The following is a 16,481-nucleotide window of genomic DNA, read 5'->3' as shown; positions in this document are numbered from 1 at the left end:
CTTGGAATACAAGTTTCTGAAGGCACAGAACCATTGAATCAACCTTAATGATTTCCTCCTCATATAAACAGAGGGAAATACTCTCCACCAGCTTTGGAAATAAATACAACTACCAGGATCTGAATGTGGCTGTCATTACAGAGCAGCTGTCGCTGATAGGCCTTCACCACAGCACAAACATTCTTGGGACCCCATAACTTGCTTCCATCCTTTCCAAAATAACACTTGTCTGAACCCAAAGGACTCAAGAGAAACACCATGAAATCGGGTTTTCTAACTGATTTTTTTAATAAACTATAGAAGAACAAGGTAACATTTCAACCAAAGTCATGACAACTGCATGCTTAAAAGCAAATACATAACATGTCTCTGGATTTTTCTCTTCTCTTTAGGAAAAAAAAAAAAGGAGAAAAACTGAACATAAATGCATAGATTTCTACACATATTCAAATAATAGACTAAAGCAAGCAGGAACACAACTGGAAAAATGTTTTGACAGTAATTCCAGATCTATGAAATTTTAAAAAGGAAATTTCAGTTCTAAGAATCTGTATGCTGGAACAAATGACTTTTTTTATACAGCATGAAAATAAGTTTTATCAATTGAGGCACTAGAAACAAACTTACACAACAGCTCAAATGCATCTAATATGTGAACTGAAAAACCTACAGCCCATGGCATATTAAAAATTTAGAATTTAAAAAGTTGCATTAGACTTGCACTTGCTCACATTGACACAGTGAAATTAGTGGAAAACTACTGTTTTTCCAGTTAGAATAAAATCAGGTTCTGATTGCTGTTTCCAAACAGTTATCTTCCTAGCTGTTTCTCATTGTCCTCGCTTGCCTCATGTCTTCTCATCAGGGAAAAAGAAAATGGAGAGGTTTCTGTGCCACCCCATTCAGCAATGTTTATAAAGAAATGCAAAGCACCTGTCTTTGTGCAGCGGTTTCATCTACAGTGCTGTATTCCCTTACTCCATCATGTTCCCCACATCACTGAGCTTCTACAGATTAATAAATTTGTTTAGAATTAGGTACTCAGTAAGTTCTATGAGGGGTGCTTATTTCTACCTTGTAATCCACATTTTCTATGGGGGTTAGCGAGTATTAAAGACAAGGAGTCTTCACACAGTAATCGGGATGATCACACAGCAAGAGGAACTTGAGACAGAAAGAAAGGAGCTCATATGAATACAAATGCTGCTTTCTTTATAAGGAAGAATATATATGATCCAGTGAGGTTTCCACCCAGATGCTACAGTAACTGGCACCTCTAAACACCTACACTAAAATATACCTCGATATCTTAATCAGGCACTTTAATAGAAAAACAAAGGAGTAACTTTTAGTAACACAGGTACTGTGATAGTAATTCTGTAAGGCCAGCATTAAGAAAATTAACTGTCCCACAGAACCAGCTCTTATCAAGGGCTAAATGAAAGGTGAGTCCCTCATTAGATAAGCCTGTTAGAAAAAGAAAAGGCTGAAAATGGTTAGCAAATATTTGGTAGAAGCCATTAACTCCAAACTTAGATTCTTTGCTATCTTATGTAAAATGCAGTGCAAGGTTATTTATCCCTTGAGATGATGAATCCAAGAGTAAACATTCAATGTGTTTTAATTTACAAGGTTTTCTTCCCCCCACCCCCCCAAAAAAAAGTTTTTCCATTGATAACAAGCTCCCTGAGGGAATACATCAACTTTTTCAAGGGAAAAAAAAAGCAATCATTTAAAAAACAAACTGCAAAGCTCCAGCAATCAACAGTTGCCCTATTTTGAGCCATAACACATTTCCCACCACCATTTCTTTGGAAAACACAAGTTTGAACAACTACTCACTGGTCCTGTAAGAGGACCCTCCCCTCCCTTCTTTTACATAGTATCCTGCAGATGACAGTAACCAGTCTTTTAAAATACTAATAAATGTATTCCAGTCCAATACACTTCAAAGTTAAAGGAAAATTCTACCTGTAAGACTTCATCTACCAACACTTAAAGGGTTAATTATAGATTCTGTCACAAAAATACAGAATCAAGGAACAGAGGTGGAAATTCACTTGTAAGGCTAAACCCTTGAGAACTTCTTTATGTTATGAAAGTCAAGGGACAAATGAAACAATCTAGAGACACACAAAACACATTTTTATGGTAATGAGAATGCCAAGTGTTTAAACCGTTCTTAATTTATTTCTTTTTACTGATGATTTACAAGGCCTTGATTATTAGACAAAATAGCATATTTTAACTAAACTAAAAAAAATACAAACCAATAGAGTATAGAAGGAAATGCTATATGGTTCTGTAGAATATATCACACCCAGTGCACACATTGCTTTATTTTTCTTGTCTGAACCTATTTGTTACTTACAGGATTTTTGCAAACAAATCTTCTGGTCTAACCAAATGTAGTGTACCGCCTCAGACCGCTGAATTAGGCTCGAATTCTGGCATTAATCTATGGTCTAAACCACTCAGTAGATCTTTCAAAGAGTTTAGTGTCATAAAAACTGATCTAGACATTTTGGAGCAGTTAACAAGAGACAGGAGTTACAGCTGCATACAGTTCAGTATGGTACACTAATGGAAGCTAGAAGTTTTAGTACACTTATTGCCAATTTCTCCCAAATTTTAACAAGCAGAGCTTCTTTGCAGAGACATTATTGCTGATAATAAGGCTGTTGAGGAAAAGGGTATCCAGATTGTTGAGGTGGCGGATATGGTGGTTGTCCAGGAGTTTGGTACACGGGTGAGGGTGCATATGGCAGATTATACTGACCATACATGTATGGATTATAGCCCATCGGCATTGGCATCTGGCAATACCTGTGGGGGGGGGGGGGGGGAAGAGAACATCTGAGTTGAAAAACACTGATGATAGTAATTCACAAAAACAACGCATTAATAGATACAAACACATGTGCAATCTCCACAAATGCTTTCCTTTCATTTTGCTTCGAGTGCAGCAGGAAATGTGGTAACTTTCAAGGAGCAAACATGAAAACCATTACAGTGTGTGGAACAGAAATGCAGACAGAAGGTGGAGTTAAGGCAACTTGCTGGAACTAGAACTGATCTAAACTGATTCTCAAATGTTTAATAACATTGTGCATATTTCAACATTTGCTGAGCCTGCTACCAAAGGAGAGCACAGCTGCCTTCAATTCCTTGTGATGATACCAGGAAGATGGAAAAGAGCATGAGAAGAAAGCACATTACTCAGCTGGAATTTTCTCTGTATTTTTCGTTATCTTAGTATCATACTAAAGACTTGAAAAATGAGATATGCCAACAGTTTTGAGATAAACACTACCAATTGATTATGCAAGTGTTGGCAATAATCAAAAAACCATGGTTAAGGAAATGCAGCCCTATTTTCCTTCTCCTTTAAAGAAGATGAACTATAAACGCTTAAAATGAACATTCCCACAAAAGGTTCAAGCAAATGATTCCTACAAGAGTTACATGATTAAAACTAACAAAGAACAAAAAATCCCCCAACGAAGAAACTAGCCAACAAAAAAACCCCTTGCCTCAAACAGCAAACACATCTTCAACTTCAACAATAACTAATGTCAAAATGTCACACACAAGAAAAAGTGCTTTTAAGTAACAGGATAACAAAAATCTGCCTAAGTGCTCCTGTAACTTACCCTGGGTATCCGGGATAAGTTGGGTAAGGTGGTCCCTGGGCCTGTGAAGGTGCAGTGCTTGCTGCAGGTGCACTGGCTCCTGGAGTAGGAGTTGAAGCAGCAGCAGGAGCTGCAGCTGTTCCAGAGGGTGCTAATGCAGAAGAGGAACTGCTTGCTGCAGAAATCACGGGTGGCGGTGGCCGTGCTGGTGGCTGTGGTTTAGTCCCCTAAGAAGAGAAAGTGGATTAACCTGCAGCTTCTTTACCCAAGTCTTGGAATCAAAAGTTGTGGTTATATGATTACAAGATTTTTATTTTCATTTTAAACAGACACTCTATATTTCGTCTATACAGATAATGCAAAGCATCTAAAAAGCAGTAAGTTTTTAATTTCAAATCTAAAAATTATGGATAGTACATAACACACCTTTCTGCAAAGCCTTAAGATTTTGCCCTCTATTTCACTTCAACACATTTCCAACTACACCAATATATGGTGTAAGGAGTGATACACACAAATTACAGATCAGTTTAGAGTTCTCGAGTACAGACCCAGGATTTTCAACCCATTAATTCTGTAGCATGTATTTACCATCATGGTTCTCGGGGCTGGAGTGGGAGTAGGTGACGCTGCTGGCTTACTTCCTGCTGCTGGTGTGGTCTGATACGTGGGCAGCGGAATGGAGGGAGCACTGGGCTCCCTAGCAATGCTTTGCTGCAAATCTCTATTAGAAACAAAAGAGCAAGCATGCAGCTTAGTTTGAGAATTGTTTGTTATACACTGCAGCAAGTTAAGCCAAAAAGATGCAGTGGAGTTAGTCTAATATTTAAAGGATCATCACTGAGCTAGCTTAAACTAAATTTGGAGTCCAAATCACTTCCACAGAAACCATCTTCTAGCCAACTCTCTGATTAACTGTTACTTTTATTTTCTAATGTCTTTATGCTCTAACTCAGTACTGGGTATAGATCACAACATTAGCCAAAACAGTAAAAGAGCACAGCAAGACTCAGCCGAATATTCTACCAACACTAACCCTACAGACTTAACACAGAATGTAAACATAGTAGAGATGTGAAACATGCAGACCTCTGCCTTGGTTAGGCAGCCTAACAGCTTCCAAACTACATGAATGTAGGAAGCCAAAGGCAGAAGGGGTTTTAACTTAGACTTTGTTTACAAGCACAGAGCCCAAATGAAAAACAACAATTCTACAAAGGATCAAGTTAGGAAAGGTAAAAACTGAGGGTTGAGCAACCCATTTCGAAGATAGCAAGTACACAGAACAGCTGCAGTTCCACTAACCAAGATTTTAGTAACAAGTCCTTTCTTATCAAAGGCTATGTGCTTTGCTAAACAACACTGATTAAAGGGCAAATTTCAATTAAGAGAAGAGCCTAAAAATCAAAACTGAAACATACTATACTAGGTCTGATCTCATGTACAGAACAATGACAACATCAAACACTTTCTCACATGAAGGACAAAATCTGCTTCCCTCCCCACCACTGTAAGCGATCCACATATCTAATCAATGATGAAGTATGAGACTAGGGCAGACTACAGAGCAGTAGTAGAATACTCATGCTTTCCCCCATCACACTGAACACATGGAAGGAAATCATATGATGAAGCATCTAATTTCTCAAACTAAACTGACAGCAGGAGCAGAGTGCAGAAATCAGAAGTTCCTCAAAAGAAAAAATAAAATCACTAACAAATACATGCCGAAAAGAATAGAGTGAAAGCATAACATGAAACAGATTTGTACTGGACTGCACATAGGAACTGCAGAGCAGACTTCAAAGTAAATTTTTCCATTTATTTCCCCTATCACTTTCCTAAGAGAGAGAAGAGTAGGACTAGGATTAAAGTAAAGAACGAACAGGCTTAGCACACTTATTCTTCCTTTCTCATTTCATCAAGTACCATAATAAACATGTCCTAAAGATAATTTTCTGATAAATACTCTAACATTTCTGCAATGCTTAAACAAAACATTTAAATCTTACTTGAGCAATTCATCTCTTTCAGTCTTGCGAGCAAAGATAATGTCACTGCACTTGTTCTGGAATTTCAGCAGGATTTCTGTCAGCTCATTGTAAAACTAGTAAAGAGAAATAAAAACACAATACGCTCAATCAACTCTTTCACATTCCATGCTGGCATACTTCTACATATTGATCCAGCTATAGGTGTTGCAGTATTACAGTGCTCAGAACCTGCCATTCCAATAAAGTTTGCTAGTACATTCTATTAAGCTTTTCAAAAGCAAGATTACTCAGCTGTTGTTGCCTATTCTTGTAATATCAGAGAATTTTATGGGGGTTTGTGTGTGTGTAAATATAAAAATAGTTTAGGATAACTAAAAATATGTATTAAAACCAGAGCAAAACTAGATCACTTCTGGTGATTAACTGTTTATTTTTGTAAAGGATAAATGTTTATTTTTGATTTTATTGCTCTCAGTTCCGTGCATTTCATTTGTATAGATATCTCAGAGGTTGGGGTTTTCTCCGTCTAATGGGCTATCAAAAAACCAGCAAAAAATACTTAGTACAGAAGCCATAAGACATCTTCCAGAAGCCCAGATCAAAAAAATCCAAGCTAAATACAGCTCAGCTCTCCTTATTATTTCTCATATATGCAGTAACAACATTTAAAACACCAATTTTATAAGGTGATTAAATACCCTGGGAGAACAGATGAAAGAACTTCTCAGATAAAATGTCTCATGTGGGTGCTTCAGCATCATTTATTCAGCTGTAATTAACAGCTTACCCTACTGCTCAGAAAAGCTTACTTTTCAGATAGGAACAAAGAAGCATTTCACAGCTCTTGAAACAATCAAAATTCAAGTAACTCACAGTCCTTGCTTCAGCAGCAAAATCCTCAAAAATGCACCTGTCAGCTACCATGTCTCCGTGTATTACGATTTTTGATTCACATCTCATTGTATGTTATTTCAACCCCTTAAGCATTACCATACCTTTGTGCCTTCTTTTAAATTGGCTACAAGTTCCACAAAGTTGTCATTTGCTACAGCTAAGTTCTTCAAGACTTCTTCTCTTAAATTAGATTCGTTGTTTGATTGTTTCATCTTTGAAAAATCCTGATACGCATTCTTAAAAGAAGAAAACAAATAAGCAGTGCAAATAATGCAAGCTAGTTTCACGTAAGATTCTGTGTGTTTTGTTTTCTTTTTCCTCTTACTCATTGCTTCTGTTTTCCCCACTACCTGCTTTTTCTCATCCCCCATCCACACTGTACTTGCTACCTGCCAAGCACAGTGACTATTATAAGGTATATTTCAGAACTGTACATATGTTAACTCAATGGCAGTAGGTATTGCCAGTTAATTACCTGTTCTGTTGTGGGCTGCCTTTAATGATACTCAAGCTCATCCTGCAGGCTGTCTTTCCAAGCCTATACTAATTAGGCTCTCTCGTGTACTAACTTCCATTGATATTTATAAAATCATACTGAAAGTCAGTATTTTAAGAAGCATTACTTCAGATTTGGTTGACATTGGCAAGCTATGAAAAGGACAGGGAAGAGGAAAACTTACAGAAGGATCACCTATTTACATCTCATTTCTTTCAGGAAAATAAACAAGCAAACTTAAAAAAGACTGTTTCAACTGCCAGAAGCCAACAAAGTTGAACTCCAGGACATTCAAACATTAAAGCAATACTCATCAAGATTTTTTAAGTATGTTGTGCTAAAAAATATCCAAATAAAAAATCCTTGCTAAACATGGTGTCTTATGGTCATTTAAGAAAAAATGTTTTCCCTACAGGAAAAGGTCTCCATATTACTCAAGCTGCCATTATCTTTTCTCCAAGCACTAAGACTTCCTTTTTAGCCAGATGTTTCAGGTACCTGCCTCTGATAAATTAAGGCTGAATTTATAAATAAACTTTGGGAAATACTATTAAGTTTTATTTCAATGAGCTCTGCATATACTGGAAGTCAAGCATATATTGTAAAGAGCAAATAGGAATAAATCAAGCCGTACTTCAGAGATCCAAAATGTCTTCTAGTAGACAGTAAGGACAGGTCTCCTATTATCCCAGAAAGAATTAAAATGGAGTGAGGGGAAAAAAAAAAACAAATCCAGAAACTTTTTAACACACCACTTAAGCTTATTTCAAGGACAAAACCATCTGTAGAATTGTGCCAAGAAAAGGTCCACAAGAATTTACACTGGAGCTGTAGGGAGAGCCTGCTAAATATTCCCATTTCTTTCAAGTGAACACAAAGACATCTTTGTATTTTTCAGTGATTGAGGCATAAAGGAGTATCAACTGACATATGACAGAATAAAAAGCAAAACAAACTAGAAAGCGAAGTAAGACACTTCTAAAGTACTAGACAGGTAGAAGTATCATTGCTCTTAGTTTAGGAGAAAGGAAAATATGCAAAGTGTTGTACCTGAATGTTTTTGAGAAGTTCTTCTTGCTTTTTTAGGGACTCCTGCACTTTCTGTGTGTAACTTCCATAAATTCTGTCCAATTCAGTCACAGAGATAGCCTCCTCATTTATAGCACCATCCTGTGCCAGTGCCGTCAGGAATTTGCTTGTCATGTCAAAATTTACAGATTTCAGGTCATTTTCCAGCTGTTCTCTCTCCTTCTTAACTTCATCCAGACTGGCCAGCAAAGTTCTTAAGACATTAACAACCTAGGCAATATAAATGTCCTAAGTTAGCAGGTTTAGAGGAACTATTGGGGAAGTATAACCTATTAATAACTTGTTTCCATCTTGCACTCCTGACTGATGCTGGCCATATTTCTGCATGAGTATTTGTTTATGAATGTGTTTAAGGTGAGAAACCAGGACAAAATGCAACCAAACAAAAGATCTTCAAGCATTTCTCAAGTTACATTCTCTTCTACAGGTTTGCTTTTGCTAGTAAGACTGAATTACAGCAAAATATTTGGGATTTCCTAAGTTGATCAGATACCTTCCAATAGGATACTCAAAGATAGCAGCAAAAACCACTGACTTCAAATCGTTACTATGAGGAAAATAATAATAATGCTTTAGATAAGCCATTAACCTCTTGGAAAGCAAACCGGTGTAATTGCCTAATACTTTAAAATACTGAGCCATGTCTTATGTCATCCTAAGAACACAAGCATTACATCTCACTTCCCTACATAACAAAAATATTCACTGCTCCTTTCATAATAGGCAACCAGTCTTGCTGACCATGGTGATTGACTTTGTTCACATTAAATGTAACAAACTATGCTTAAGAAGATTTTAAACATAAGACAACTTTTTTTCTAAATGATAGCTACCTCATGTATCAACTGAGATAGAAACAAGAGCAGCTAAGGATCAGCTTACCAATTCATGCAAGTTTACTTTGTTAGATGAATAGCACTTCTTTTCAAAACAGAAACAGATTTCACTGCTTTACCTCATTTCCCTGTAGTGTTTTTGCTGGGTTGGCAGAAGGAATAGCTGCATTGAGTTCTGCCTCTGGCTTACACAAAAGTGCAATAGTATCCCGATGAGTCTGATAGCGCTCCTTCACCTGCCCATCTGCTTGCATAGCTTTATTCAAAATATTATGGTAATTGGCTCCCTCTGGGGGCAGAAGAAAAAAAAGAGAGTTTATATCATTTCAAAACTTGTTTCATCCAATCTTGCACCTGGAGCAGTTTTTGTGCTTTTCAGCAAGTCATCATACATTTTTATAAGCCTGCACAATATGTAAGATTTTTCATATAAAATTTAGGCTTCTGAATTATGTTTTAAAAAGTGCATAAACTAGGCACCTATATTAATTCTCCAATGAAGCATACAAAAGAATATAAATGAACACTGGTTTGAGCTACTCTGCAGATTTAAACCTCTGTAACTTTGCATGACCAAGTCAGTGGTATCAGTCCCTCGTTAGCATGAAAAAACAACACATATTAAGCACACAGAAAACCTGCTATAGCGATTATCTTAAGTAGTTTGACCTAACGGCTGGAAAAACAAAACAAAACAAAAGAGAAAAAAACCCCACTAGATTAAAGAGACAATACACTGATGGAAAAAAACAGATTACTGGGAGGGCAGGCATTTTTCAATTTGTTTGCTTTCTGAAAACTCGGCATGCATGTGGCATGAAGCAGAGTGACTCAAGAGTCCCCCTTTGTCGCAAAAACCTGGCCTTTTTAAGCAGTTAGCTGGTTATCAGTTCACAGAGTTTTAAGTCACAAGTCCAAGTCAACCAACCACCATACACCACAATGTGGACATTTGGCAGCCATGTAGCACATCTCTCATGTCTCTCTACCCTTATTCCAGCTGAGTCACTCTCCCATAGTTCCCTGCTACTTAGCCTAAGTAGGAGGCCCAAGCCATGATTTTACAATGGTAACAAGGCTCTTATTTTATAAGGCTTTACCTATATGCAACATGCACACACACACCAAGGGTGCAAAAGCAGCAGCAAATTCCCTGCTGTCACATCCTCTTTCAGCTCCAATTAACAGCGCAGACTGCAATCAGGATATTTTGGCATAACCTGCCTCAAACTGAAATTGGTGAATTTATAGATAATATCAGAGTACTGATAAACTACTTTAATTTACACTATGGACATCTTTAGAACCCAAAGCATGACACATGGACTTTACCTGCCCTCAGAGGCTTATACAGTTCATTGGATGGTGTTCTCTGCCAGCGTTCTTTGAATTTTGTTCGCAGGTCATTGTCTGTAGTTTCTTCTTCATCTAATAATCTCAGAGACTGCAAAAGTAAAATGTTACATACATTAAGAGCTGTTTTAAACATAAAATAGCTTCAAAATATGTTGCTAGCGTAGAAAACAAAAACTGTCTATACATTCTTTTAAAATATAATTTGACAAATAAAAAACAGGCAGAAAAGGAACAAATCACTTATATTTCTTTAAAATGTTTTCCTAATGTTTCCCTCTCTCCACCAACTTTTTTAAAAAGAAAATATTTGTAAGGAAACATCCACATGTGACAGCACAGTTTTTGTATGGGCTGAATATTTAAGTAACATATTTTGAAAGTGTTATTAAAGTTACATGCATTTGAATAATTCTGCACTTTTTCTATTGTCATTTAAAGCAAAGCATTCAGTGGAGATGTATTTTAAGGATGCTTTAGTGTAGTGGGTTTTGGCCTTACTTCATCTAGAATTTCTTTGTTCCTTTGCAGCAGTTCAGGCAGATCTTTGATCAGCTGATCAACAGTCTGAATTCCCCCCTGCTCAATCACAGACTTAGATTTGTTCAAAATAGACTGAGGAACAGTATCACCAGACACGTCTTCGATAGCAGCAGGAAGATTGAGGGAAGCCAACACACTGAAAAAGTCAACATGTTAAATAAACAACTTTTATCCTGAAAATAACACTGCAATCTAAACAATCACACAGTCGATTATAATGGAAATGGGGTGTAACATGCCTAGGCTGAAATTTCGAACGTACACCTCACTAAAAATACATTTCAAAGCTCTTAAAAAGGTAAAGAAATCCTAGTCTTTTAGCACTTACAAAACATGGCAAACATTTTAGGTAGTGACTGGTACACAAAAGAAATAAGTGCCTAAAGTTACATTGCTGTCTCTCAGCTTGGTACAATTTTTTTGTAATTATTTATTTTAAAGAACTCTTTTTTTTTTTTTAATGATCATTGGAATATGAAAATCTGTCCAGATTAATGGCACTGGAACTTTTTCTGAGCAAGTGCTGGACTCCTAAAAAATGAGGAAAGATAGAAGAAAAATAAATACTACTTGTTTTTAATAAGCTTTCAGATTTAACACCTACAGAAAAGTAGTTCTAAATCCCCTGTTACAGTTTAAGTTTGCCAGCCTACCATACAGTAATGAAAAAACACTGCTATAATGTGGATATCTGGAGGCTGCAAGGCACCCAGGACTTACAGGCCCTGCACAATCCCTCTTGAGAAACTTAACAAGAAGCCATATTTACCCATTTGCCAGATTTGTGGCTTCTCTCATCTGGGCTATTGACCTATTCACCAGGTCTGCCTTCCTCTGGTTATAAACACTCACAGATTGCTGGACTTGCAATGGAACCATCTTCTCAAACAGGTCTGCAATTAAAGTAGTATATATTACACAAGCTGCATTATGAAAAGTAAACGCACAAACATCTTCACAGCTTTTTTTCGTACAGATTGTACTGCAGAGACTGACCTAAACAGTTTAAGATACTCTCCTCCTATTCCCCAAGACATCTCAAAAACAAAAATCTATTTTTAAAGGCCTTTAGGTTTCGGTTTTTAAGGCTGAACTGAGTTCAAAATAATTTAAAGACAATATATTCACATCAATTATAAAGTTACAAATCAGATTTGCCTTAAGATTTCATCTCTAAGTTTGTTTCATTAAAGGAAAAATATGAGAAAGGTAAGAGAGAATTTCTTCACAACTCATCTGTAGAGTCAACAAACTGAAATTTTTCAACTTTATGGGAGACCAGCAACAAGGTCAGTTAATACTGTAAAACTTGGTACTATCCCCTACAGAACTTTTCCTTCTGAAATTAAAAAGATTCGTTTAAGATAGAAAATACAATTGCTGGGAAAATCTTAGAAAGATCTTTAAGAGAATCATGTATTTCAGGTAAGAAGTTTCAACCTGTGCTTTATTGCACTTATCATCAAGAACAACAACAACCTGCAGAAGAAAAACAGCAGTTTCAAAAGCACAGCTGTACCCTCAATAGAATGCAAAAAGCAAATGTTTATTTTTGCATGGTACAAATGAACTGTGTTGGCCGTGTGTTCTACAAGGTAACAATTACCCTATGCACTGCACACTCGTAGCTTACCTGTGAATTTCTGACTGAGTGGAACAACAACTGGAGTAGACTTCACAAGACTGGCTTTTCCAATGGACTCCAAATCTTTCAGGTCAGGAACCCGGTCATGGTAAATGAAGTCATTGTCTTTTTTGGCAGCTGCAAGGGCACGGTTGATTTTGTCAACCAGATCTTTAACATTTATATATTCATCATAGCGAGATGCCACCGTTTTCACCAAATCTGCTGCATGCTAAAAAAAATATTTAAAATACAGTTAAAATAATACATTTTCTTTCTCCCTTTCATATATCCTTAAGAAAACAGATGAGCATACAAAAAAGTATCAAGCTCCATTCTGCACTGAGTTGATAAATGCATAATGGTAATTTTCTTGATGTCAACACAATCATCTTATATAAGTCTGTAGAATTTCCTGCATATCAGTAGATACACAGTGACATGGATCTTCACATTCAGTTGAAGCAGCATTTAATATATTTATTTTCCAAAAGATCCAGACTCTTGTAGGAAATAGTTCATTTTAGCCATTTTTTTTTCTCTACAGTACTTAAAATATGAGATGTCCTTATTCATTACAGCACCTCTATCTGAGTCCCTCTAGAAACCAGATATTGGGGGGGGGGGGGAGGGGGGCCAGAACTAAAAATACTAAAAAGAGAACTGTTGCACAATTTTTAAAAATTACTCAGATTTAAAGAAGGATACCAGCAAAATAACTAGGTGTAGATCAGGTAGAATTTTAACCTTATGGGGATTTTTAATAATGTTACATAGGAAAATTTATCAACAAATCCATCATATTAGCTGTACTGAGATAGTAAGCCTATGCAATCGTAAAGACAGAATTTAACATGTCAAGCAGTATCAAACTGCCCCAAAATCACTAACACACATCTTTACAAAAGTTAGTGAGGTGCCTTTTATCATTGCAGCTGATAATAATTCAATTCATGTGATAAACATGCTCAACAATTTATGAATATATTTCATTCTTAGTTATTTGGATTTCAGATCTCCAACCCAGCTTTTCAGGATTAAAAGTTTTTCCATATTTTCCAGAGAAGAAAGTTACTCACCTGTAACCTCCCAATTTCTTCACCAAATTTCTTCTGTTGTTTTGCCAGGATAGATTGATGATATTCTGCATTGGCCTGCATAATGCAGTGCTTTGCAGCCAGAACAGGAAACACCTCCTGGAAATAAAAATACTGACCAGGGGAAAGTCCAACCACATTAACCACCACATTCAACATGGGATGCAGGAAGAAAAAGGAAGAAGAAAAGGAAATTAGAATCACCCAATTAATGGTTTAGATAGGTTAAAACAATAGAGGTAAATGTCAGAGATCATGTGGCTTTGCATGGATTGAATTTTTTTTTTAATATTTTGTTGCAAAATTCTTGGTGTCCATTATTTTAGATAATCTATGATTTAAATTCAAGCCATGAAGTCACAACATTTACTCCAAAGATAAGAAACACATGCATGTAGTAGAAAGGACAGTTGCAAGAACACACCCAAATACCCCCAGACAAAGCCAAGACAGTGTTCTTAAGAAATGGAGGTGGGTGGAAAGATAGGTCTTCTAGGGCTTTTTTGGCTTGATTGTTTTTTAATTAAACAAAGTAATTACACTTAAAACAGCAGCAGGCCTACCAAGAAAGCAACTACAATTATGAAAGGAAGGAACAAATAAAGAAGACCAGTAACTATTGACATGGAAAGCAACTTTAAAGTCATTTTTAGACTTTATATAAATGCACTTATCTTTGCAGGAGTACCAACCAAGACATGAAGAAAAGATTACGCTGCAGCGCACAGTACAGACATGGTCTTAGATCAAGGATTTGGCCTTACTGTTTTATTTCTTAAATCAAGGAGCACTGGAAAACCAGAGTGATGTTTTAAAGACCTCAGTATACAAAGACCTGCTTCTTCACATTTGTGTAAACTTGCTGCTCTCCCAGAGATGGAAAAATAACATTAAAAAAAAGGGTACATTTAGAAGACAAAGCTGTCTGGAAGGCCTTGCAACTGGAGTTCAACACATCCAATCAACCTTGATGTCACACTCCTAAACATGTAACTGTTCTCAGAGCTGGTGTTAACCAGCAAATCTTATATTCTTTCAAATAACCATTTGACAGATTACTTTGCAACTGGAACAAAGAACAGATCTACAGCTTAGAAAGGTACACAACAACAAAACATAAAGCAATAGCTTTATTATAATATTTCACTGCCTGTCAAAAATCATCATGAACAAAACGTGAGAAACATTTAAAGAACACAAGGAAGATCTTTCTACCTCTTCCAAAACCAACAGCATTCAAATGAACAGTCAAGATTAAACTGGGATATTTTACAAGTATCAAGATTGTTTTGGGGTGGGTAGTGCAAGAGAAGCCAGGCAGAAGGACAGAAGACACAGACTGACTTCCAGTCATGTTTTTTGCAAACAGGTGAGTGAACAGTACCTCTGTGTTCATGCAGTATTCAACATGAGAGCAAATTTCACATGGAAACACTGAGACTAAGAAGCCAATTAAGGCCAAATAGGAAGCGTTAGCTTGAAAACAGATTTAGTAAGGCATTAAGTTCTAAGAATGCATCTGTAAAAAACACCATAACCATTTCAAGTTCACTTTAATGAAATGCATTACAAATAAATGCACTACATGTAATAAGATCTTACTTATTTAAAAAACCCCACACTCTTTTGCCCCCTTGATTCTTCACTGTTATTCAAATTACAGGTTCATTTCCCTTAAAAGCAGCTCTATGTCAGCTTGAGAATATTTATTGTAAGTCTTTCATTAAGTGCATCATAAACAATAACAGTTATTCACAATAACAACATATCCCATATTATTTCCATGAGTTACTAACCTTGGGCAAAGTATCTTTATATTGACACTGTTTGTAAGCATCACCATAGTAATCTGCAGCTTGATTTGCTAGTTTAGCTATGATACCATCTTTCATTTTATCTGTGGGGAGAAGGAGAAAAAACAAAGAACAATTAAGGTCATCATTGGTTTTTGCAACTGATTTATTTCATCTTCAAACAGCAATAACTGCATTTTAAGTGTACAGCTTTACATTATAGCTCAAAGGTGGGATCCCATTTTTCCCTCTTGAAATCCAGCAGCAGTTTCCAGAATTTCTACTTCAATCATGATACCAAAGGTCCAGGCAGTTGCACAAGCAATCATTTGGCAGCTGCAAGTATTTATGCATGATAAACAGTGATGCTTTACCTTAAAAAAATAGCAAGCTGCCAATAAAAGCCACCACAATCCCACTTACAACTCTGGCAGCTTGCTCCCAGCCCTTCCTTGTGCCAGCACAAGCATTTGTGTAGACATAGTCAATGAACTTAGCTGAACTCTAGTTAGCAAAATAGGTTTTATTTTCAGCAGGATCTGTTCCTAACCCAGTTCCATGTTAGGACTCTGAAAAACTGCAACAGAGGAGAAGACTCTGGTCCTTTCCATTGCAACCCACACCACTGTTAGCTTACAGCAGATGCAGAAACACCATTCCTAGACATAAATAACCACAGCTCCTCAAAGTCATATCCATTACTTCCTATCAGTGTGTGTGCCTATCTGCAGCGGTATCCCCTGCCTCACACCCCTATCCTGTTCCTGAAGCCAGAACTGCTAGAATAGGAACATTCTGCAACTTTCCATCTCCTTTTATAAAGGTGGCAGGCACTATCGGGAGTGCAGGCTGGAGGCTATCTCCTTTTATAAAGGAGATAAAGATAGGCACCGGCCTGCACTAGCAATTCAGCCTACCAAGAGAAGGCAGGCAATCAGTGCAAACGCGGGTTGTCCCCTCTGAAGAGCTGCCCTTAGAAACAAGGACCTGCTGATTCCGGTGACCCTTAGGTATTGACATACTGATAAGCATGACTGTGGACTATGGGGAGATTAAGAATTCTGCAGAGTATGCTTATCTGCCAAAATTCAAGCAAAAGAATTCCCAAGTGGTGTGCTCGCACCAGCATA

At 36.9% G+C, this 16,481-nt stretch overlaps 1 protein-coding gene across 2 annotated transcripts in view; it reads right to left on the bottom strand.

Annotated features, from left to right (window-relative positions):
* Nucleotides 1–264: 264 nt before the first annotated feature.
* PDCD6IP (programmed cell death 6 interacting protein) overlaps nt 265–16,481 on the bottom strand; it is a 30,257-nt gene continuing 14,040 nt past the window's right edge. Inside the window, exons 6-18 of one of the 2 annotated variants that reach the window (XM_066191550.1) lie at nt 15,355–15,455; nt 13,541–13,672; nt 12,471–12,693; nt 11,607–11,730; nt 10,796–10,973; nt 10,274–10,385; nt 9,061–9,230; nt 8,067–8,315; nt 6,622–6,756; nt 5,645–5,739; nt 4,224–4,356; nt 3,654–3,859; nt 265–2,826 (exon numbers count right to left, since the gene is read on the bottom strand). In XM_066191550.1, coding sequence (XP_066047647.1) covers nt 2,661–2,826; nt 3,654–3,859; nt 4,224–4,356; nt 5,645–5,739; nt 6,622–6,756; nt 8,067–8,315; nt 9,061–9,230; nt 10,274–10,385; nt 10,796–10,973; nt 11,607–11,730; nt 12,471–12,693; nt 13,541–13,672; nt 15,355–15,455 — 2,024 coding nt within the window. In that variant the 3' untranslated portion in view covers nt 265–2,660. The remainder of the gene's footprint in view (nt 2,827–3,653; nt 3,860–4,223; nt 4,357–5,644; nt 5,740–6,621; nt 6,757–8,066; nt 8,316–9,060; nt 9,231–10,273; nt 10,386–10,795; nt 10,974–11,606; nt 11,731–12,470; nt 12,694–13,540; nt 13,673–15,354; nt 15,456–16,481) is intronic. The other variant, XM_066191558.1, reaches the window with a different exon arrangement.

The sequence above is a fragment of the Chamaea fasciata genome, unplaced genomic scaffold (genome assembly GCF_029207755.1).
Source record: "Chamaea fasciata isolate MVZ Bird 193981 ecotype frontalis unplaced genomic scaffold, bChaFas1.0.hap1 SCAF_1, whole genome shotgun sequence".
NCBI lineage: Eukaryota > Metazoa > Chordata > Aves > Passeriformes > Sylviidae > Chamaea > Chamaea fasciata.
Note: the sequence above shows the minus strand (reverse complement) of the source record. Positions and strands in the feature narration are given on the sequence as shown.